At 43.9% G+C, this 24134-nt stretch overlaps 1 protein-coding gene across 2 annotated transcripts in view; it reads left to right on the top strand.

Moving 5' to 3' along the window:
- MYOM1 (myomesin 1) overlaps positions 1-8311 on the top strand; it is a 142275-nt gene extending 133964 nt beyond the window's left edge. For both annotated transcript variants that reach the window (XM_033439353.2, XM_033439354.2), the window contains 5 exons: positions 15-178; positions 2337-2373; positions 2604-2626; positions 4636-4691; positions 7502-8311. In XM_033439353.2, coding sequence (XP_033295244.1) covers positions 15-178; positions 2337-2373; positions 2604-2626; positions 4636-4691; positions 7502-7795 — 574 coding nt within the window. In that variant the 3' untranslated portion in view covers positions 7796-8311. The remainder of the gene's footprint in view (positions 1-14; positions 179-2336; positions 2374-2603; positions 2627-4635; positions 4692-7501) is intronic.
- The last annotated feature ends 15823 nt before the right edge of the window (positions 8312-24134 follow it).

The raw sequence follows: 24134 nt of genomic DNA, 5'->3' as shown, positions 1-24134 counted from the left end.
TTTGATAACAACAGCGGGACTGCTATTAAGTACACAGACAGAGTTAAGAGTGGGGTCACCGGGGAGCAAATCTGGCTGCAGATCAACGAGCCCACTCCGAATGACAAAGGGAAATACGTGATGGAGCTCTTTGATGGCAAAACTGGACACCAGAAGACAGTGGATCTTTCTGGACAAGGTAAACGGATATTCTGCAGGTTGGAACCTCCTGTGGAGATGAGGGCATTTTAAAAAGAATGAAGTGTGATAAGAGGGCATTACGCTTGACTATTGGAAGATGATGGGAGATTTTAATAAAGCAGTTTAAATTCAGCCACGGTGGTAGAAGCAAAAATTCAATGAGTGGAGAATCAGTAAAAAGTAAAGTGGAGACAGTGAACGTGGAGAGAAAGCACTGCTTACAGAGAAGGGCAGGTTGATTTACAATCAATTGAGCAAGAACAAACACTGAAAAAGGATCATTTTATGGTGACTGAAAAGCGAGCATGTTCATAGAGTCCAAGAAATCGGTTGATTTGGAAGGATTGGAGATGTGAATGATGGGGAATAATTGATGTCTCAGGGTTCTGAAGAACAGAAGCTTGGAGTTGCGGGGCAGAGGTGAATGCAATGGCTTTGGGAAGGAGCAGGGATACCTGTTCTTCAGAAACCAGAAAGGAGTAAATGTGAATAAGCAAAGATAAATATTGAGGGGAACAGAGGGAAGTTAGAAAAGTGGCCTCAGATTTCTCAGCCTTTTGGGAGAATGAGGGGCTCTGGAAAGAATAGGGACATGGAGAAGAAAGTAATGAGATGCAGAAGGCAGTTTTCCATCTAAGAACAGACAGGAAAGGTGATATGCAGCTATTAATTAGAATTTTAAAAGTTAAAAAATGTACAATCACAAATAAAAAGTTAAAAACCCTGTGCCCTTTCTCCCTCTTCTGGTACTTTGCTCATCCTACTCTTTCCTAAAGAAAGAAGGAGCTTGTATGAAGTTACCAAAGGAGACTGTGGGCTGACTTTTCCTCTACGGCTTCGTATATTAAAATGCAATGACTCTTCATGTTTTCATCCTCAGAGTAGATTCACAACTTAGAGAGCAGCCTTTCAACCCTGCCCCGGGTTGTTTTGGGCTGAGTACCCCTCCCCTCACCCCCACCCACCCTTTATGACTGGAAAGGCTCCCTGAAGGGTCTCTGTGGGAATGAGCAGCTCCCCAGGGACTTGGTCCCCCAGCCACACTGTGCCCAAGTCACAGCCTGCAGAGATTGTGATGGGGAATTGCTTCTGCGATCCATCTGACAATTGGAGACACAATAGAAAAGGGAGACAAGACGTGGGCAGATACATTCAAAACTTATTTAAAATTTGCTTTTACTCTCTGCTCACCGAAGCTCATTTAACTACCCCGCTCTCAAATCCCCCTTAAGCAAAAAGGCCCTGGATTGTCTGACCAGCGTTGCCACTGGCACCAAACACACTGGCTCAGCCGTGCCCATCTCCTTCTAGTGTGGCATGAGCAGGAAAAGCAGCCCCAACTAGCCTGCCTTAGCCCAGCTGGTCTAGAGGCTTTAAGCCTGGCTTTACGCTTATTTTTCCCTTCTGTAAAGAAGAGAGCAAACTAGTATTATGGACATATTTTCTAGACATAAAATGTTGTGATTCCCAGACCACAGAGGAGCTTAAAGACCAGGTGAGAGAAATTTAAAAGTGAAGCTTTATGGGCTGAAATCTTCCAAGTGCCTTACTCGCAGGCTCAGGAAAAAAAATAATTATCTTAGAGCTCCACAGCTCTCATTTCCTTGTCTCCCTGTCTTATTTTTCGTCTGCTGCACAGTGTACAAGCATCGCTTCAGGCCCGCACTGGCCTGCACTGTGATCGTAGTAATTCCTCGTGCCCTTTACCGCAAACGCACGGGCAGGACCACAGAACTGTCCGGCTAGGAGGCTGTGACGTGAGGGATGATTTAATGAGAGAAAAGCTTTTCTGATGCTCAGGATGCTTAATAGACAACCAATCATTTTTTGAAACAGACCTTTCTTTCCACTTCATCTTCGGCAGAGCAAATCTTTCCCTTTCTGTTTGGAGGGTTGAAGGCTTCTCACTGAATTGAGAGCTTCTAAAATCCACTATTTCATGCTTTCTGCCTAGAAAGTGTTTGCTTCTCTTGTTAAGCCCATCAAGTTGTAGAGGGACCGCTCGGGCGCAGCCTCATTCAAAGCCAGCTGAATTTTGTCTGGACCGCTTACACTGCCCTACACTGGTCTATTAAAGGATGTGAGCTTTAATAGACCGCTGTGTGTGGCCAGTTCTGGGAGAGAAAATTCTGACTTCTCTTTTTTGTCTCTTCAAGCGTACGACGAAGCCTTTGAAGAATTCCAGAGATTAAAGTAAGTCCCTCTTTGCCAGCGATGCCACGGGCACTCTTGTCTCTGATGCGCGCTGCTCCCCATTGGCTGTCAGAGGGTCTTTCATTCGGGCAAGCGCAGTCTGAGCAGCATTTCCTGCCGCTTTGTTGAGCAGCAAAAACATGAAATGCAGTCGAGGTTGGCTACTTTGAAGTCACACTAAAACAAAATCCTTCTTTGTTTGTGTGTTTGTTTGTTTCTCTCAACCACAGACAAGCTGCCATCGTGGAGAAAAGTAAGTAAACCCCTTCGTGTTTATTCCTGCTGTGGTTTCAAAATACAACTTTTGTTTTTCTGTTATGACTGCAGATGTAGGAGAGTGAACGCATTTTTTTTTCCTTTTCTTTCATTTCTCTCTATATATTTTAAATCTTAGGTGTTCTGCATGTCACTTAGTCTCTTCAGTAGAATGTCTGTGAAAAGAAGGTCTCAGGTTACACTGTGAGAATGGCACCCAGCCTTGACTTGAAACACCTCTGGGCTGCAAATCACACAGTAGGATTTTAATCGCTTGCAGCAGGTGCCAGGTGTCAGAAAAATGTATATATGTTAAAGAGAAGAAAAAATAGGAAACTTTGTAGGTTTGGTATCAGGTGAATCGCTATAGCTGGTCCCCCAGCAAGTAGTCCCATTTTCCTGAGGGGCCAAATAAGGCTGAGTGACCCTGACCCAGCAGTCAAGCCTGTGTCCCTAAAACTGTGCTGACTCCTGACCTCTCTCAACCGTGCTTCACACAGAAATTTCTAGAACTCAGTCTACAGGATCCCAGGAGTCACAGACGAATCATCGTGATAACTCAGGTTCTTTCTCAGTGTGGGAGCAGAACCTGAAAACCGTTGAGGGTTAAAGTTGTAGGGTTGGCCCTGAGCTGGGTGGAAGGGAACCAGGAGGAAGAGTGAGAAGTGGAGTTGTCCACCTGTCAGTGGCTCCTGGTCACTCAGAAGGGAACTTTTCACCTTTGACCTGCAAGGCCTTCCTCCCTCCTTCCCCCTCCTTCCTCCCTCCCGCTCCTGCCCGGGGCTTGTGAGGCCGAGGCCAGCACCGGGCACAACGGGAGCGTGTCAGAGCCAGAGCCAGGCCTCGCCCGTTCTTGAACTCTCTTGTGGACAAGGATTCTGACCCTCCCTCTGCTTCATATGCTCCTTCCAGAGGTCTCTGGACCACAGCAGCTCAGAGCCGGAAGAGACCTGAGAGCCCTTCTAGCTCCATGTTCTTAAACATTTGCATAGAACACTTAGTTCAAACAAAATCTTCCCAATATATAAAAAAGGTAAGAGCTGAATTATCTTCCGTGGAGTCAGGATGAATCCCAGCGATGCCACGGAGCAGAGTTTAGAAGCTTCATGTCCACGGGTTTAACGCAAGCCCCCCGCCCCACCGATGAGGACACTGAGGTCCACACAGCAACGTGACTCACCTAATACCACACGGCAGGTGGTGCAGGGGGCCAGGTGATGGGCTGGGCCCACAAGTGGTGTAAGGGCAACGGAGTCGGCAGGAGAAGGCAGTTAAGACTCATTCAAGATTCGGCCTGACTTACTGGAGAAGGGATTGTATTGATAGAAATAAGGAGGTAGAGTCACACATTCATTGACGTAGGCTAAAAAGGAGAGGGTGGTGGCTACTGCGTTAGTGTTGACTGAGTGACAGAAAGGTGTCCGTCCCTGGGGCCGAGGCAGTCACACCCACAGCACAAGGCTTGCGGGGGCGGGGGGGGTGTCAGCCCTGGATTTCAGCACCCTTCCCACCCCCTGTCCCCTCAGCCATAGACAGGAGCTCTGCAGAGCATCTCAAGAACTTCCGAGAGATGAGGAAGGGGAACTCTCTAGGGAAGGCCCCAAGGAAAGCCCACATCTTCTCCAGCCTCCAGATCTCCCTGGCACACAGCCTCCGGTTATGCAACCTTTTCGAATCAGAGAGAAGCCCATGAAAGAGGCCAAGATCTGCTCTGCCTCCAGGAGAGCCAGGGCTGAGAATAGCCGGGAAAGTTACAGAGCAGATCTCGATACAACAGAGTGACCTCAAGTTGATATTTCAGGTACAGATAGAGGCACCCGTGTGTGAAGAAGAAGAACATTCAGAATTACTGGATCATTTTCTTATTTTGCATATTGAAAGCAGGCATAAAATAACTGCAAGGAGAGGGAAGCTAAACGGGAACATGAGTCCCGCTGGGAGGCTTTGTGCGTGTGATTGCTGGCGCTCATCGTTTCAGTGATTAACCGGAAATGCCTGTGCTTGCAGATCGCGCCCGGGTAGTGGGAGGTCTCCCCGATGTGGTCACCATCCAGGAGGGCAAGGTAAGCATGGAGCACTCCTGTCCCCAATTCTTCCACGCTAGGAAAGGGTTCCAGTGCCCCAGACTTTGTTCCTTCTTTCAAGATGCGTCCTACCATCTTCACCATATGCCACGGCTGCTTACACCTGACTTCAGAATAGCCACATACAAGGTTCAAAACGCAGTCAGTTTTCCACTCAGCTTAATGTTTTGTAGGTCAAGCATCAGGATGCACGTTTGTCTGATGTGGGTATATGTAGACCTCTTAGTCTCTTTCCAGAAGTGATTTCCCTTTAACATCAGGAGAAGCAGAAAATGTTCAGTCATAACTATGTGATGAACATAATGGAAGAAGCAACCTCTCACACTAGTAGAAAATGGGCTGACCTATGAGATTCCTCACCTTTGGAGGGAAACGTGCTGCTCTGTGAATTTCTACAGGCCCCTTCTCAGCTGAAAACTGATTTATTTCCATTTGGTTTTAAACTGGCATTTCTTGGATCCATAAGAATCTCTCTGAAGAGCAGTGAACGTAGTTTCTAACCTGGATTCACTTTCTTCATCCCTGTGTTTCATTAAAACAAATTTAATATGCCAATCACAGGAGGAGGGGTGTTTGTAGTGGAACAACATCTTTTCCCACCTCCAAAGGGCAATGAAGACGTATGATGGGTGACTGGGACTATGATGATGAACAGGGCACATCTAAGGCTTTAATGAGAGGTCAGTTCATCCAGCTATGTTTCTTCGTGCCTGGAAAATAGGACCACAGTTGACTTTAAGCTCAACTGCTGCAGGGTTGCTTTTGTTTTGAAACTCTATTTTCCATTTTCTTCACCTAATGAGGTTCAAAATATTCAACTCACTGGGTGGTAGTGAGAATTAAGAGAGAGAATGTATGTGAAAGCATCCCGTGATCTATAACTCAAATATATAGTACAGGTAAGAGTTTTCCTGGACACCTAAGGTGCATGGGAGTTTTGTTTAGTTTTGATAAAAGTTTTAATATGCACGAAATCACAGTTTCCCGGAACATACACGTGGTCTGCTTGGGTAAATTCAATGTCGATAGTTTGACTCATATTTTTCTTGCTGAAATGTGTTTGCAGAATAATTCAGTCAGAAGTGCTAATTAATCATGGGAAGAAAACAAATTTCTTAATATCTACCCAATTCTAAATGATACTCTTACAGAAGAGGTAACAAGTGATCATATAAGGTCCTTCTAGATAGAAGGCTATCCCTTTCCCTGTATATGATGAGCCCTAGCTCTTTTCCTTATAATTTCTGGACTTCGGTAAGAAAAAAAATGCAAGAATGGAATTTAAAATGTGAAGTAAATTTAACATCTTTGGTCATCAGGAAAATGCAAATTAAAACCACAGTGAAATATCATGACACACCTATCCGAACTGCTAAAATAAAAAGACAGTGACAACAACAAATGCTGGTGAAGATGCAGAGAGACTGCATCAGTCCTACATGGCTGGTGGAAATGTAGACCAAAATTATACAGCTACTTGGGAAAACAGTTTGGCAATCTCTTAAACAAATGAAATATACATTTACCATATGACCCAGCAATTGTACTCCTGGGCATTTATCTCAGAGAAATTAAAACTTATGTTCACATAAAAATCTGTACACAAATGTTCATAGCAGCTTTATTCATAATAGCCCCACACTGGAAACAGCCCAGATGACCCTTACAGGTATATACATACCATGGCACACTTCTCAGCAATAGAAAGGAACAAACTATTGATACCTGCAATAACTTGGATGAATCTGCAAGGAATTATGCTCAGTGTCAAAGGCACTCTCAAAACGTTACATTACTGTATGATGCTATTTATATAATGCTTTGGAAATTATAAAGTTTTAGAAATGGAAAACAGATTAGTGGTTGCCAGGAGTTAGGAACAGCTTGGGAGGGAGAAGTGGGCGTGGTTATAAAGGGACAGCAGGAGGGATCCTTGTGGGGATGGAAAGGTTCTGTATCTTGACTGAGGTTGTGGATACATGAACCTAGACAGGTGATAGAATTGAATAGAACTAAACACACACAAATACAAGAAAAACTGGGGAAATCTGTTATGTCAATGTCAGTGTACTGGTTGTGATATTATACTGTAGTTTTGTAAAATGTTACTATTGGGGGAAACTGGGTAAAGAATATACAAAATCTATTATTTCTTATACTGTATATGAATCTATGATTATCTAAAAAATATTTCAACAAAAATATAAAGTAAAATTATAGGCCTAAACATTGATCTTTTAAAATAAGAGGGTTTCAGCACAGTTGGTAATATAATAAAATATTAGGAACTACAAATACATGCTGGCAGGGCACATCTGCAACTGCAACAGCTCGAGTGGGTTTGGGGGGAGAAATAAAATGAGGAAGATGGGATATGAAAATGAGTCACATTATCTGAAGCAGCTGTTAGGATTCTGCTGCTGGGCCCAGTGACACAAATGAAATGCAAAAGCAAGCAGGTGGAGGTCATGGCAACGAGGAGATTTCTCTACTGAGACAGAGTCCAAAACGCCACATTAGAGCAAAAAGGCATCTGTGTGTTTATGGGAACTGGAAGCAAATGCCTTTGTGGGGCTTTGATGATAAATGTTCCCAAAGCCAGAAAGCCAAGGCCCCAAAGAAACCTACTCAGGTGTGATTTCAGACTGTAACTCAGACAGGTACACGCAGCCCGGCCCGGGAGGTTTAGGTTTATCCTCCGTCCGGTCAGGCTGACCCCCAGAAGGACGCTTCAAGTTGGATCGTTAATCTGATACATCTCCTCCCCTCTCATGAAACCTGTTTTCCAGGCGCTTAACCTCACCTGCATAGTGTGGGGAGACCCGACTCCGGAGGTCTCCTGGCTGAAGAACGAGAAGCTCTTGGCCTCGGACGAGCACTGCAACCTGAGGTTCGAGGCCGGCAAGACCGCCTACTTCACCATCAGCGGGGTCAGAACGTCCGACTCGGGCAAGTATGGGCTGGTCGTGAAGAACAAGTACGGCTCGGAGACCAGCGACTTCACCGTCAGCGTGTTCATCCCGGAGGAGGAGGCGAGGACGGTCGCCGAGGAGCGCCCGAAGGGCAACAAGAAGGCCAAGTGACCGGAGGGCGAGTGGGCCGAGGGGGGCGAGCCACCCCGCACTGCCTCGGGCTGCGTGTGTGCGAAGGGTTCGAGCTGAGCGCGAGGAAGTCTCCGTGCTTCCTACTCCCTATTTTTGTGCTGGCTTTGGGGGTCGGGGGGATTGTCAAACCTTTATTCATATAAGAAGGCACCAACTAACGACATTTTAATCGTTTTCCTTTACCTACAAGTTGTGTTAGGAAAATAACATTGGTAACGCAAATATTAGGAAACAGTTTTAAGGCAAAGAGCAGGGTAAATTCAGAAGGCCGTTGAACGGGGGCGGGAGACACGTGCTGTGGAGCCGTCTGGACCCGCCAGCCTCTCAGCAGTCAGTTCTCCTGGTTCGCAGTGAGGCAGCAGCATCCAGTCAGACGAGACAAGCTATTAAGTCAGCCAGCCTGTGTCGCGTGTTGTAACAAGAGCAGTGTGCGTTCTGTGGGCAGCCTGGTGATTTGGAAGCTCTGGGTCCTAATAAACAATTCACACCCCTCCACTCCCCCGTCAGTGCTTCTCTCCTTCTTACTGGTTTAGCTGCCCAGCTGGGTGGCCTCCGCTGGGTGACCTTTCTGGCCTCTTCTTGTAACACGTCTTCTGAATTTTAAATTCCTTTTGGTTGAAGCAGTGCCTTCACAACACAATCACATAAGGCATCCCAGGTCGGTTGAAGTTCAGAGGTGTGAACTTGCTCCGTCACTGTGCATCTGGTAGCTCACCAGGCGATCTGTCAGGTCTCCTCCATTGTTAAGATACCCGGAGTCACCGAATGTAATGTGTCAATAGAGGATAATAAGACGGCGTGGGGCGTCTAGCACCAGAATTGGCGACTAAGGCCACAGCTGAGAATAAAAGGCACTACAGGATGGTCACTCTAAGTTCAGAGAACTGCCAGGTCTGGGGCCTGCCCCTTGCGGCAGCGTTTCTGCTTGAGGGAATTTGGGCCTTCCCCACCCCTACCCCTAACCCCCAACCACCACACACACACAACACAGGAGGAAAAGAGTAACTGTGAAAGCCACCCCTGCCTTCGTCCTGTCAAGGGTCAGGGATGGGACGACAGAGTCCCTCACACAGTTTGGAGGGGCACCTACACATCCTCTCCTTTGCAAAGACCAGGACTGCAACTTGCCTCTCACCTGACTGTAGCCCCCACTATCGCCCTGACGCCAACCACCGGCAGGAGTGAGCTGCTGCCCTCCCACTGTCAGACACGGCAGGTGGATGTTTCCCGGGGTCCCCTGGACCCTGCAGAAAGTGCCGGCCTGAGCAGGCTGACCTTCTCCTCCCAGGACGAGTGGACCCAGAAGGAAAGTGTTTAATTATCTAAAACATTACAAGTACATAAAAATCAAATATGCACAGACTCCGTAATGCAAAAATGCTCATTTTACCTAGATGTAGCCCCTAGAGCCTGAGACTGGAGTTCTAATACCCGTGCCAGAATGAGAGGCATGGATTCGGATCGTTCGCGATGGGGAACTGCACACCAAGACCTCAGCACAGCCCTGGGATGCACAAAAGGTGGTTTAGACAAAAAAAAACAAGGATAGTAAAAATATCACCAGCTGACATGGAGAAGCTCTACTGAAGCTCGCCATCTGCCTGGGAGTGGTTCTGGGGAGAAAAACAAAGTTAACGGGCTCCTCAAGCCCGTACTGCACACTCGTGGGGTCCACATTTACAGCAAGCACCACATGGTATAGGTATCCCAAGCCAAGGGTTCCCATAAAAATGGCCAGTGTCTGGGCCCCAGAGAAGCAAATGTAAAACGACACTACAAGAAACTTCTGTGTCTGCCCACAAAGGATCGCTGTTATGGAAATTATCCTCCCACCATAAACAACTAGAAAACCAGGCACAATATATGTGGAAAAAAACTCTTTGGGGCGTTGGCTAGTGAACATGCAGGGCTGTGATGCCCCAGAGAAAGGGAAACAGTAACGAAAGACCTGTGATTTCTCCAACTTGGTGCCTGGACAGTGTTCAGGCTGCAGTCCAGCCAGGGGGACCAAGAGAGAACCTGTCAGTCTCACTGAGTTGAGGAGTTAGAGACTGAAGTTCAAGGAGGCTGAAGTGGCTGGGATTCATAGGAAAGGGCAATGGAGGGAAGAGTTGCACAGAGAGGAGCCACAACTACTGAGCCCACGTGCTGCAACTACTGAAGCCTGCGCTCCTAGAGCCCGCGCTCTGGGAAGAGTTGCCCAGAGAGGAGCACGGGCTGCAGCAGACAGGTCTCTGGCTGAGCGCTGCTCTGTGAGTGCGGGAGAACCCTGGGAGGTGGGGGGACAAGGAGTCCTGGGAGCTCACACAGACTGGGAGCAGTTCTCCTCCCCACCAGCCGGAATGAAAATGTTCAATGTAATACATGGAATATTGGGTAGAGGCTTCAGAAGTTGCTCACCTTAGTAGTGGGGCTAAATTAACTCTAACTGAAAGCTGCCCTGGACACACCCTCACAAAGCTTGAAAGCAGCCCTCCAGAGGATCAAATATCTATGGTCACCTAATACTGTGTCAGGACAAAGTGCAGCACACTTTAAATGAATGCATCATCCAGCAGTGTGAAATTCATAACAGCTGGCATCCAATCAAAATCAGCAGGTGTGCAAAGAAGCAAGAAAATATGATTGATAACCAGGAGAAAAGTACATTAGAGATAAGTTCTGTGGATGTAATGTACAGCATGTAAATATTATTACAATAGTTAATAATACTGTACTGCATATTTACAAGTTCCTAAGAGAGTAGATGGTAAAAGTTCTCATCACAAGAAAAAGAAATTTGTAACTATGTGAGGTGTTGTTAACTAAACTTATTGTGGTAATCATTTCACAATATATACATATGTCAAATCATCATGTTGTATACCTAAAACTAATACAATGTTATATGTCCATATATCTCAATAAAACTGGGAAAAATATACACAAGTTTTATGGAAGTATCAAGAATAATTCATTATTAATTTAATACAATTTGAGCAGATAATGAAAATTCAAAATAATTTTTAGTCATTTTTAACACAGTGCAATCCCAACAGCAAATGTAATCATAATTTCAATAAAAGATGCTTGAAATATGATGAGCTACGTGTATATAAGTTATTTGTTGGTAGCTTATAGGTATGTAACTTGAAATGGCATTGCTATAGTTTTATGATCATTAATCTAAGTTAGCAGAAGTCCACAATCTAATAAAATGATACATGAGGAAAAAAAGTATATTAATAAAAACAAAGCCAGAAATGACAGAGATGATTGAATTAGCAGACATGGACCTTAAAACATCTGTTATAACTATATTCTATATTTTTAAGAAGCCAGAGGAAATACTGAATATGTTAAGTAGAGACGTGGAAGAATACCAAGGCATATCATAATGAATTTGCTGAAAAACATTGGTAAAGAGAAAATCTTAAAAGCAGCCAGAGGGAAAAAGACAAATTATGTACAGAGGAACAAAAGTGAGACTAACGCAAGACTTCTCATGAGAAGCTATAAAAGCCAGAGGACCATGGAGTGAGATCTTTAAAGTGCCAAGTAAAAAGCAAACCAAAAACTCTCAACCTAGCATTCTCTACCGACTGAAAATATTATTTAAAAATTAAGGCAAGGACTTTCCTGGTGGCGCAGTGGTTAAGAATCTGCCTACCAATGCAGGAGACACGGGTTCGAGCCCTGGTCCGGGAAGATCCCACATGCCACGGAGCAACGAAGCCCACGCGCCACAGTGACTGAGCCTGTGCTCTAGAGCCTGCAAGCCACAACTACTGAGCCCACGTGCTGCAACTACTGAAGCCCGCGCGCCTAGAGCCCGTGCTCTACAACAAGAGAAGCCACCACAATGAGAAGTCTGCGCACCGCAACAAAGAGTAGCCCCCGCTGGACACAACCAGAGAAAACCCGTGCGCAGCAACGAAGACCCAACACAGCCAAATATAAATAAATAAATTTATTTTTTAAAAAATTAAGGCAAAACACTTTACAGTATCTGTCAAACTAAAGTGGAGAGGTCCGCCACCAGCAGATCTGCACTGTAAGAAATGTTCAAGGAAGTTCTTCGGACAGAAGGCAAGTGGCATCAGATGGAAATTCAGATCAACAAAGAATGAAACGTAGCGGAAGTGGCAAATACGTGGGCAAATATGAAGTACATTTTTCTCATTTGTATTTTCTTCTTGCTCCTAATGCACCTCTGCCAGAGGCACCCTGGCCCAGCCTGGTACCCAGCACCTGTACTCCCTCCACCCAGACCCTGGCCAGCCCTAGGGTTCCCAGGCCTCAGCATCAGTACCATCAGAGGCGCTGCTTAGGGATAGATGCAGTCCCGCCAGGATAATGTGCCAACCCTTCATCCCTCTAGTCTCAGGAAGTCCAACCTTACCCAGGGCTGGACCACTCAGGAGGTTCCTGCAGTGTCTGCATGAGAGCAGCGGCCGAGGAGATGAGGATGCACTGACCAGAGAGATGTTTCGAAGGTAAATGGGCAGGGCTGGGGTGGAATTGCTCAGGAGGGCTCACCTACCTACCCTCTGCCTTGAGTAGCTGGATGGGTGGTGTGTCCTCTGAAAGGGGAGCAGCCCAGAGATAGAAGGAGCCATGTGAGGCGGGGGGGGGTGGGGGTTGCATTACGGCAAAATTGTGAGTTTCCTAAAAGGTCGGGTAGGGTAAGAAATTACTGCTTTTAGAAGATATTAGGTACAAAAAGCCTTGACTGAAAGAGAAGGAAGCAGTATGAGATGAATGACCAGAAAGCAGCAGAGGATGATGCTTAAATGATTACTGGGCTTGCATTCTCAGAACAAATAAAAGAGAAAGTGTGAGTTAAAGTACTGGGAACTATGAATCCTTATACTGTACGTTAAAACAAAACAAAAACTTTCCCATCTTTGTGGTGCATCAATATATCTACCTCAGGAAAGCAAATCTTGTACAATAGAGGAATTACACTGCTGTTGAATCATAGAATCAGGAATTTTCTTTACTGTTTTGGCAGTTACAGGAACTATGTAGCATTTATGTTGCAAAGTATCATTGCATTGTTATTGCTCAAACAGTATGTTCTTGTTACTTCTAAGTATCCACCACTATCAAGTGAAAAAAAAAATTTATGGATTAATAGTACCACTGGCGCCGTCTCAAAGTGTTTATTATGTCCAACTCTGTGGCCCAGCTCTCTTACCCACAGCAAGACGTTTAGATAAAATACACAGATTTTATGGAAGATTACATGCTTGAAACACAATGACTATTATGTCATGTCTTCAGGTGTTTGCATTTTGACCTCTACCTCAGGGCTTTAGAGATGAAGTTATGTAAGAAAAGTCTTAGATGATTTAATACGCTTCTGAAGAATCAACTGATATATGTACATGAAAATCTCAAAAAATTTACATGAAAGTTTCCAAAATGACCTAGCTCATAGTTATTAAGATCTAAGTGATTTTTCACACTATTTCTTTACATACTTTATTGTAGTCTAGTGGCAATAGACTACTACTATTGTCTTATTATTAGAGATAATAAGACAATACTTGTGACAAAGCTCATTCACGTTCTGGGGGCACCCAGAGACAGTACACACGCCCTGCTGTCCCCACTTAAGGGCAAATTTCTACATTCTGGAAAAGGTATGGAGCAACACACAACCAAGCTGCACTTAAAACACTTTGGCAACAAAATACGCCCTGCTTTGAATAAATCATGAAAGTAGCTTTCCCTTCCCCTGGTCTCAAGTTTCTGTGGTTTCCCCCTTCCCTCTCCTCCCTATTTGAAGAAGGGCGGAGGGCATAACCTATAGGAGCAGGACTACAGCCTGAAGGGTGCAATGATATCACAGGAAAGCCTCCTATCCTGCCTGCCTTGACCTAGTTCTAAGCTGGGTGAGAAGGTGGCACCGCTGACACCTCATCCCTGGGACTGGTCAGAGGGAAGAGCTTCCTTTCAGAGACCAGGAGCCCTGTCCCAGAATCACAGTGTTTTCTTATGTAGATTCTATTTTGGTTGCTCCTGGGTTGATCTCGGTGATCCAAACACACCTGGCCCACAGCTGCCCACAGAAGCCTCCAGGCCAGCTGCAGCACATAGACTAACGACCCCACTCCACTGCCCTCTGCTCTTCACAGCCTCATATTCCCGCTGCAACGCTCCAGCCAGGCCTCAGGACCCCCTCTGCTCTCAGACTGCTTCAGCACAGACCCCACCAGCTGGTGAGCTTCCCCACCATCCAGTCCCCACTCCCCAGAACGTCACGGGAAAAGTGCCCCTTCCTCCGTACCACAAACCAGGACCACATTCCCAAGAGGATCTTTTTACTTCACTGAGAAGAAAACTGTGCAGAGAGAGGAGAGATCAACTCCTTGCTAGGGCAGAATCTTAGGAGGAAGTTTCAGCCGTGTTGACATAAAGATAAGAATGATGAAAATGAAAAAAAAAAACGGTTTTCTTCTCGAAACTGGAAGCGAAGGCAATTACCTCTATCTTATACTAATAAAAATGCAAGACATCGCCTTTTCTGCTCATTCACTCATCCAACAAGTATCGATTTAGCAAAGGTCTGGATCAGACCCTCCTCCTCACAGCCACCCCCCAACACACACACACCAGTGGCCAGGCTGCCCCTCAGCCTTTGAATCCCCTGCCTTCTCTCCAGGTTCATGTTGATGTAAATGGAAAATCACAGGCAGCTTTGGCCTCTGCACAGGCACTCCCGGAAGTCACAGAATTAAACTGGGGTGAGAATTGGGTTTTTTCTGTCTCCCTGGATGGAGGTCAAGATGGGAGCTGTGTAGGTGGCTGGGAGGGGAGGGGAGAGAAGACAGAAGGAGAGGGAATTCTTATGAGTTTGTATGCATAACTTCATATCTATAAAGAATTATAGACTATTTTGTGTAAACGTTTTTCGATGGACTTTTTCTCCACTTTACATCTCCTCACGCTTTTAATATTACTTTTGTTTCTTATCTAGGCCACATTATGCTTGTTAACATTTCAAACAAATTGCTGTGCTCTCCTAATGCTGTATTAAAGGAGGTCATTGCCTTAAAATACAAGGCACCAAAGAAAGATAAAAGCTGTAAGTAAAAGTGTAACGATAAACCATTTAGCTTGAGTAATAGAAAAATTTTATTTGTGTTTTAAAACAGGCTCATGCTAAAATCACTCTATCCTGTAAAATAGAGACACTTGGATGTCCCCAGTTCTGCTAGAATCGGAGTCAGTGACATTTGAACCACTTTTATGAAGTGGAGGCAGATTGATCTCCGACACAGCCGAGATGCAGAGGTAACTGGTTCCATTTCCACCCTAATAATACAAAACCAAAATAAAGGGGAAGGTTTACCTCCGCAAGGCTGAAGTAAGAGTTCAGGCCTCTGCTGATAGATAATTTAAAGCAAAACAAATCAAGACACTAGGCGAAGTTAAAAAAAAACAAAAGACAAAACATTACTTGATATGCTTATTACAGCAGTATAGTATAGTGATATAGTTGTATATTATTATTATTGTATTATTTGTATATTATATATTTATATTTAGAGATGTAGTTGTATATTATTATTATTGTATTATTTGTATATATTTATATTTAGACATGTAGTTGTATATTATTATTGTATTATAGTTGTATTGTACTGTATTATAGTTGTATATCATCAAGATACACCCATGATAAAAATTAGGGGACTTGAACTCTCAGAAAATTGCATAAAGACCTTAAAATAGTAAGACATTTGGAAACACGCCTCATTTCTATGGTAGCCACAACTACAGAAATGCAATGCGTTCCTTGTCAACACAGGAAGTTTGTTGCAAAGACATCATTCAAAAGAAGAGTCAAACTCTGGAAACTCCCTTTAAAATGAAATGGGGGAAAAAATAAGAAAGCGTTTACTTCTCTAACCTTTAAAGTGTTTTATGCAGAAATTAGACAAGTCACTGCAAAAAAAAAAGAAAAAACACTAATCCGGTTCACTTCTACTGTGGACCTCTTGCATGAGTCCTTGAGGATTTCACACCACAACTGCATGACCTTCTCTCTTGCTAAAGGTAGCCCTCAGCCTGTACAAAGGTACACCTTAATTTCATGCCTCTTCCACCCAGGCTTTCAAAGTGCTCACCTTGAGTAAGTGGCAAAAGTTGTGCTAAGCAGGTAAGGTCTTCAAATGAGTCAAATATTGATCAGAGGTTTTGGAAGAACTTCTCAATACTTGACTGCATATATGACATAGAGGTCAATCTAGTTGTTATTTTTATTACTCATTTATTCCTTCCACACGTATTTATTGAGCACAGACTGTGAGGATACAAAGATGAACCAGCAGGAGATGTGCCCTCAGGATGCTTACTTCTAACTGATGCAGTGACAGGAACGTGAAAAGCCGTAATACAAGCCACAAGTTCGTGAGGAAAGTATAGACAACACGCTATTATTATCCGAGTTCAGAGGAGGGATGCAATACTTGCTGTAGCGTGAGGTGAGCATAGGAAGAAGGTGAGATACCAAATTCAGAAAAGGCTTTGTAGAAGTAGAAGCTTTTTATCTGAGCTTTGATGAGCAGGTGGGTTTAGCCATTTTGAGACTGAGTAGAAATCACTCAGCACTGTGAAGGCATCCCAGAAGGAGACAAGTCTGCACAGAAGTGAGCTGGAATACACGCTCCCAGAGAAAGAAGATGTCCAGCAGAGTTCATCCTGTCCTTATCACAAGCTGAATTGTGTCCCCTAAAATTTATTTGTTGAAGTCCGAAGCCCCAGTACCTCAGAATGTGACTGCATTTGGAGATAGGGCCTTTAAAGAGGCAATTAAGTTAAAATAGGTCATTGGGGTGAGTCCTCATCCAATATAACTGGTGCTGTGTGTTTTTTAAAATATTTTTATTTATTTTATTTATTTATGCTGCGCCAGGTCTTAGTTGAGGCACGGGGATTCCTTAGTTGAGGCATGCAGTATCTAGTTCCCCGACCAGGGATCAAACCCGGACCCCCCGCATTGGAAGTGCAGAGTCCTACCCACTGGACCTCCAGGGAAGTCCCATAACTGGTGGTCTTTTCAGAAGAGATTAGGACACAGACAGGTACAGAGGAAAGACCGTGTAAAGACACAGGGAGGAGACAAGCCATCTACAAGCCGAGAAGAAAGGCCTCAGAAGAAACCAACCCTACTGATACCTTGATCTTGGATTTCCAGCCTCCAGAACTGTGAGGAAATAAATTTCTGTTGTTTAAGCCACCCAGTCTATGGTACTTTGTTGGCAGCCCCAACAAACTAATATAGTCCCCATAGAGACTTTAGACATCCCCTGGTTTGGACCTGTAAGCAGATAGGGTGGGGGGTTGGCACAGGAAAAGAACCAAATGTAACTTTGGACAGAAGAGAAGCCATTTTAGGCCTAAGCCATTGTGTGATCTAAGCCCGGCCACAATGCTTGCCCTTGAACATGTCTCAGTAATAATGCTCTCACGGGGACAAAAGAACAAAGGCTGTTATAATAGCAAAGATAATAAATCAGTTGTAAAGACTCCCAGTTCTGAATGGTAAAGATTAGCCTGAAGCGCTTTCTGAGCTGTTTTGCAGAATTTAAACCCCTTTCAAGGGCTCAAACCACCAGATCAACTGGAACCCAAGGGATGATGTTGACTATTTCTGACCTTCATGATTTCAATCAACTAAAGCTTGGACTCTGCTGACCTTTGCCCTAATTCTATGCTGAATTCTCCTTTGCTCAAGTCCTTCATGAATGTGCATGTACCCTTAGCTTAAAACTTCTCCAATTTTGCTGTTTGGGGAGACACTGCTTTGGGAAAGATCGCCGGTGTTCCCCTTACTCGCTGCAGGTAATGAACCCTTCCTTCTCCCACTCTTTGGCTTGGTTGTGTCTTTTGGCTCCATACCCACCAAGAAGTGAACCCAGTTTTTGGGTAACAGACCGGGTTTGGTTTCCGGGCTCCCTACCTCGCTCCAGCTTACAGCTCAGCCCAGCCATACTGGTGACTGGATCTCACCAGCGTGCCCTGGCCCATGAGGCACGCAGATGGTGGAAAGCAAAATACAACAAACAGGCAACAATAAAGATCTCTTGAAGACCTACTAGTCACAGAGCACTGGGTTTAGCTCTGGATCACTGTATTCGCCTTCTCAGGCTGCCATAACAAAACACCACTGGCTGGGTGGCATACACAGAGGATATTTATTTTCTCACAATTCTGGAGGCTGGAAGTCCCGGATCAAGGTTGCAGCTGATTCGATTTCTTGTGAGAGCTTTCTTCCTGGCTTGCAGATGGCTGCCTGATCACTGTGTGCTCACAGGGCCCTTCTTTGGTGTGTGTGTGTACACACACACACACACACACACACAGAGAGAGAGAGAGAAAGAGAGAGAGACTATCTTCCTCTTTTTATAAGGCCACCAATCCTATTGGATTAGGATCCCACCCTTATGATCCTTCATTACCTCCTAAAAGCTCTATCTCCAAATACAGTCACATTGGGGGATTAGGGCTTAAACATGTGAATTTGGAGGGGAACACAATTCAGTCCATAATAGTCCCTGATGTTTGCATTGTAGCTACCAATTAATAAGTACTTACAACATGTCAGAAACTGTTCCAAGCACTTTACACATTGAATCCTCCCAATAAGCATATAAGGAAAATACTATTATTGGACTTCTTTTCCAGATGAGCAAACTGAAGCACCAGGAGAAATTTCTGCCCAAGGCCATATAACTAGTAAGAGGTTAAGCTGGGTTTTGAATGTAGGTGTTTAGGCTCCAAAGTCCATGTTTTTAATTGTTAATTATACTCAGCTGCCTCTCAGGTTAAATGTGGATAGAGATATTTCCACTGTCTTCAAGGTAGGCTAGAAGCCTCACCATCCTCTCAACTTTGCAGGGGCACAGGTAGGAGAGGGGTGGCACCTGGGCATTCCAGCAGGCTGACTTGCTGCAGAAAGACACCCTCCCCACACCACCCCATAGACACACACACTCCAGACACATGGAAATGATGGATAAAATGCAACAAATATGTTTTTAATACATTTAGAGCATGGGAGAAGAAAGAGAAATCTCTGGAATGTAAAATCCTTGAAGACAAAGACATTATTTTCTTCATTTCTGATTCTCTAGGGTTTAGAACGGTGCCTGGCACACTCAGTAAATATCTGTTGAATGAAAAAAAGATTTTAAGGGCTGGAAATGAACAGAAAACTCAAAGCCAAAGTAGTGTGCAAGAGTAAAGCTGAATGGATAAAGGAGATCCTGGAACCTGACACAAGCTTTAGGATTTGGGAGCCAGGGTTTTGATGTTCATACATCAGATGTTCATTGATCAAACCTGTGATTTTCACACATGTCAAAAGATGAAGCCACTAACCTCTGTAAGAAGGACTCCCTGTATAAGGCTGAGGAGTTGTCCCATCTGTAAAACAGAGACCAGGACATGCCAACTGGGCAACCAGTCTTGAGAAGCCACAGGAGGCTGACCTGCTCTCTCTGTAATTTGTCTACAAAACCCAAGGAAGGTGGACTCTCATGGAACACAACACCCACCTCAGATGAGCTCACAGGTGAAAATTACAAACCACCCAGGAAATGAACCACCCCAGGGAAGAACCACAAAAGAGATAATTCCCATCCAAGAACTAGAGGCAATAGAACAATCTGAAAGAATCTTTAAAATAATTGAGTTTGAAATGTTGAAAGAGGTAAAGGAAGAAATACAACGTATAAAGCAGGAACAGGATATTATGGGGAAAAGAACAGATGAATTTAGGAAAGAACAAATAGAAATCCTACACATGAAAAGTAGATTATCTACTGGAACTATTAAAAAAAAACTCAGTTAACTAAAAAGAGAATTAATGAAGTGGAAGAAATACTTCAGAATTCAGACTAGAGATGTAAGGAAGAAAACCATAAAAATCATGTAAGAGACCCAGAGACTAAAATGAGAAATACCAAATACATCGAACTAGAGTTCCAGAGAAGAGAGTAAGAAGAACAGAAAATAACATTATTGAAAAAGCATGGAAATTTTTTCCATAACTAAAGATATGTTATGAAGCTCCCTGTATCATGAGCAAAATAAGTAAAAAATAAATCCACACCTAGACCCCTCAGAATATCAAAGACAAAGGGAAAATATTAGAACTACATGTGTGAATAAAACCAGGCTATTGAGAAAATGGCAGTAGGTGTAGAGAGTAGGTAAGTGGCCAGTCTATGCTTCATTCTTGCCCATTCTTCACGAATTTTCATTTCAGTGGGTGAAGAGGACCCTGGTTTGACAGGGGAATCAGAGCTCTGCCTTGTCAACAGTGGGAGGTGGATAGATTAGGAGGAAGACAGTTCAATTACCATTTTATTACAGTCTCAGAAACTATCTCAAATATAGCGTTTAAAAGGACTAACTCTGAAGTGATGCCAGTCTATTATTTGTAATTCAGTTCACGTTTCTCTCAACTTTAAGCCTGTTCAGTTTTGGATAGCTGCCCAAGCATGTTCTTTATCAAAGGTATATTAAAGAATGAATCAATCAGTGAACAAGTTTCACTGAGCAGCATCACTTGTTTATTACAAAAAAAAATTATTGATTATCTACTAAGAGTAAGATACTTTGTTAGAAATTTTAGAGTTAAGAATTATGAAAAAAAGAAAAGAAAAAAAATGAGGCATGAAGACATACAACAGGACAATGAATAATGGGTTTGAACTGGTTTAGATATGATGATCCAGGCAGAGGGTTCAGCAAGTGCAAAGGCCCTGGGGCAGGTTGGCACTTACCATGTTTGAATAACAGAAAGTATGCCAATGTTCCTGGAATACAGTGATTGAGGAGAAAGGTAGTATAAGGTCAGCAAGGGAAGTAGGAATCAGGCCATATAGAGTGGGGTTAGGAGTTTGGACTTTATTCTTAATCCAATGGGAACCCACCAGAGGATTTTATTTATTTATTTATTTATTTAGGCTGCGTTGGGTCTTCATTGCTTCACGCGGGCTTTCTCTAGTTTTGGGAAGCGGGGGCTACTCTTCGTTGTGGTACACGGGCTTCTTACTGAGGTGGCTTCTCTTGTTGAGGAGCACAGGCTCTAGGCGTGAGGGCTTCAGTAGTTGTGGCTTGCAGGCTCTAGAGCGCAGGCTCAGTAGTTGTGGCTCACAGGCTTAGTTGCTCCGCGGCATGTGGGATCTTCCTGGACCAGGGCTCAAACCCGTGTCCCCTGCATTGGCAGGCAGATTCTTAACCACTGTGCCACCAGGGAAGTCCCCCACCAGAAGATTTTAAGCAAAGAAACAACATGAGTTATTTTTTTTTTAAATGATCACTCTGGGTGCTTAGTGGAGAATGGATTGAGGAGGGACAAAAATGAAAGAAGGAAAAGGAGTTAAATTGTTCTCCCACCAACTCAAGAGAGAATTGATGACAGCTCTGACTATAGTTAGCAACAGAGATGGAGAGAGGCAGACAGATCTGAGATATAACTCGAGGACAAAGTTTTGTTGATGCAGTGGATGTAGTGAATTGAGGGAAATAGAGAAAAATCAAGGATAGCTTCAAGGCTTTTGGCCTGTCCCCTGGAAGAGTGGTGGTATGACTGAGACAGGAAAAAATGGGGAAAAACAGGGAAATCAATCATCCCATATTGGGCATGTTAATTTTGAGATACCTATTAGACCCACAAATGGATATGCCGGGTAAGAAGTCAAAGAAAGTCTGTGGTTCAGGAGAGGTCATAGAAGAGAAAGGTATTTAGAGTTGTTGGACTACAGATGCTACCAACAGCCGTGGGCTTCCAAGAGAGAACCACCTCAGCAAAGAAGGAAGTGAAAAACAGAGAGCCTTGGTACATGCCCACATTTAAGTTCCAGAAGAGGAGGAGGAACCAGCCAAGGCAACCAGGAAGGAGTAAATTGGGAGCCTCAGGGAGGCAAAAGAAAAGAACATTTGCTCATCCCAAACGGAGTGGTCAACTGTATCAGATGTGCAGAAAGTTGGCATGAGTTTAGCTTTAGTGTCAGAAGCCTTGGAGTGGATTTCAGAGAGAATGGAAGATAAAACATGGAGACACGGAGTACAGATAATTATGTCAAGTACAGAGTTATTCTGCATGGGGAGTGAAGAAATGAGATGGTAGCTGAAGGGGGCTTGGAGTAAAGGGGGAGTTAGCTAAGATGATAGATCAGAGATGGAAAGATTCTGATGAGGCTGGTTGAGTAGAGAGGGAGGAAGTGAAGGTGCAGACTGATGCCCTTGAGTAGACAAGACGGGATGACGTCCACATGAGCAGGTGTGTGGCTCTGCTTGGACAGGGACACATCCCCTCGGCCTTAATAGGACAGAAGGCAGAAAATATGAGCACGGAGGTAGGTAGTTAATGGTGAAATGTTGAGGAAGTTCCCATCTAATCGTTTCCATCTCCTTCACGAATTGTGAGGCTAAGTCATCAGTTGAAAGTGAAGCTGCGGGAGGAAGGTGGAGGGTTGGGTTAGTGACTGAAGAGAGAAAAAGGTAGGATATAAATATCTTAGCTGACTGGGAATTCCCTGGTGGCGCAGTGGTTAAGACTCCGCACTCTCAATGCAAGGGGCCCAGTTTCGATCCCTGATCCAGGAACTAGATCCCACATGCATGCTGCAACTAAGAGTTCACATGCCACAACTAAGGAGCCGGTGAGCCTCAACTAAGGAGCCCTCCTGCTGCAACTAAGGAGCCCATGTGCCACAGCTAAGGCCCAATGCACCCAAATAAATATTTTTTTAAAGAGAGAGTTCAGTTTGGGGCATGGAGAAAGCATTTAAAAAAATAAATATCTTAGCAGAAAATGTGGCAGGGTTTCCAGGAGGTGTCAAGGGCCCATTTGAAATATGTGTCGCATATTTAAGATGACACTGTCAGCACAGTTGTGCAACTTCTGCAATATTCAGTTGCACAAGTGTAGTTATGATGGAGCAGCTTTGCCCAGTGAGTAACTGGAGAAAGAATGGAGATGGAGGTGTGGGGGTTCACAGGAAGTGATCAAGTTGGACCATGGAGCTGGGCAAGAAGGGTGAGAAGAACATTTGGAAAATGGTGTTCAATGGACAGCGGGTCCCAATGAGATAGAACAATTTGGAATTGAAGCATTTTAGTAAGTAGGCCAGAGGACAACACATTATTCGGAGAGTGGAATCCTTAAATCCGGGATTTCAAAGACTGGTTTTTTTCCTGCTAACCTCCCCTTGTGAGTAGATAGAATAGATAACAATCTGTGAAATGAGATTCCAGAATTAAGAAAGTGTTGTTGTCCTCACCTTGCCCAGAATGTATCCCCTCACTTGCTCAGAGCTGTCTAAAATCACGCAAGTAGAGAGCCATTACTCCATCATCAAGGGACTTCCTATTAAAATGTAAACCCTACGGGAAAGATGATTTATTCCAAGCCAGGCAGGGACACCTCATCCTCATCTCTCTCCGTACGTGTGTAGGGAGCACCTCTCAGCCAAAGGCCCTATGCGGCCAACCCACCAGTGCACAGCCTGGGACAAGACCAGCCCTGCTCCCAACTTTATGCAACTGAGGTCCTCGCAAACTTCATCCTCAGGTGAGAATTAATTTTTCAAATTATTTCCAGAGAACAGGTTTTTACGTGGGAAAGAGCAGACATATTGAGCACCCAAAACAGAAGGTTTGGTCCTTCAGAGTTTGCCTGGACCTGGCATTATTTCCCTAAAGTTACAGCATAACTGAAAGTTTTGTAAAAAAGGAATAAAAAGCAGAAATACAGATTGAAAATCTTACAAATGCATATAACCTTAGACACAGAAATTCAACAATTTGTCAAAAGGAAATAGAGATGATGTACTAAGATGTTTGAGTTAAGAATGTGCATCACAATATTATTTATAATATCAAAACATGAAAAAGCACTGTTAATACTAAAAATTGGAGATCACTTAAGAAAACTATAGTAATCCACTGAGGGAACACTTTGTGGCAATATTGATTGATATATTGCGTAATTGGAAAAGCAAATGCATCTTCCTTTTTTATCTTCTTTTTTTAAATCTAAAATCATACAAACAAATTGCAGAAGAAAAAAGATAAAAAACACATATATCAAACTGTTAATGGATTTTGAGTGAGTCTTAGTTTGTACTGTTTTTTGCCGTTGTGCTTTGCTGTGTTTTTGTACGAAAGCAAAAATAAATGTGAGCGTATTTAATCATCAAATGAAATGTCCAACTTGATTTTATTTCCTAATGTGCGATATATATATATACCAAATACATATATATACCAAATATATATATGCACATTTCCTAATGTGCGATATATATACCAA

This window comes from Orcinus orca, chromosome 15, assembly GCF_937001465.1.
Source record: "Orcinus orca chromosome 15, mOrcOrc1.1, whole genome shotgun sequence".
NCBI lineage: Eukaryota > Metazoa > Chordata > Mammalia > Artiodactyla > Delphinidae > Orcinus > Orcinus orca.
This window is presented reverse-complemented; position numbering and strand designations above follow the sequence as displayed.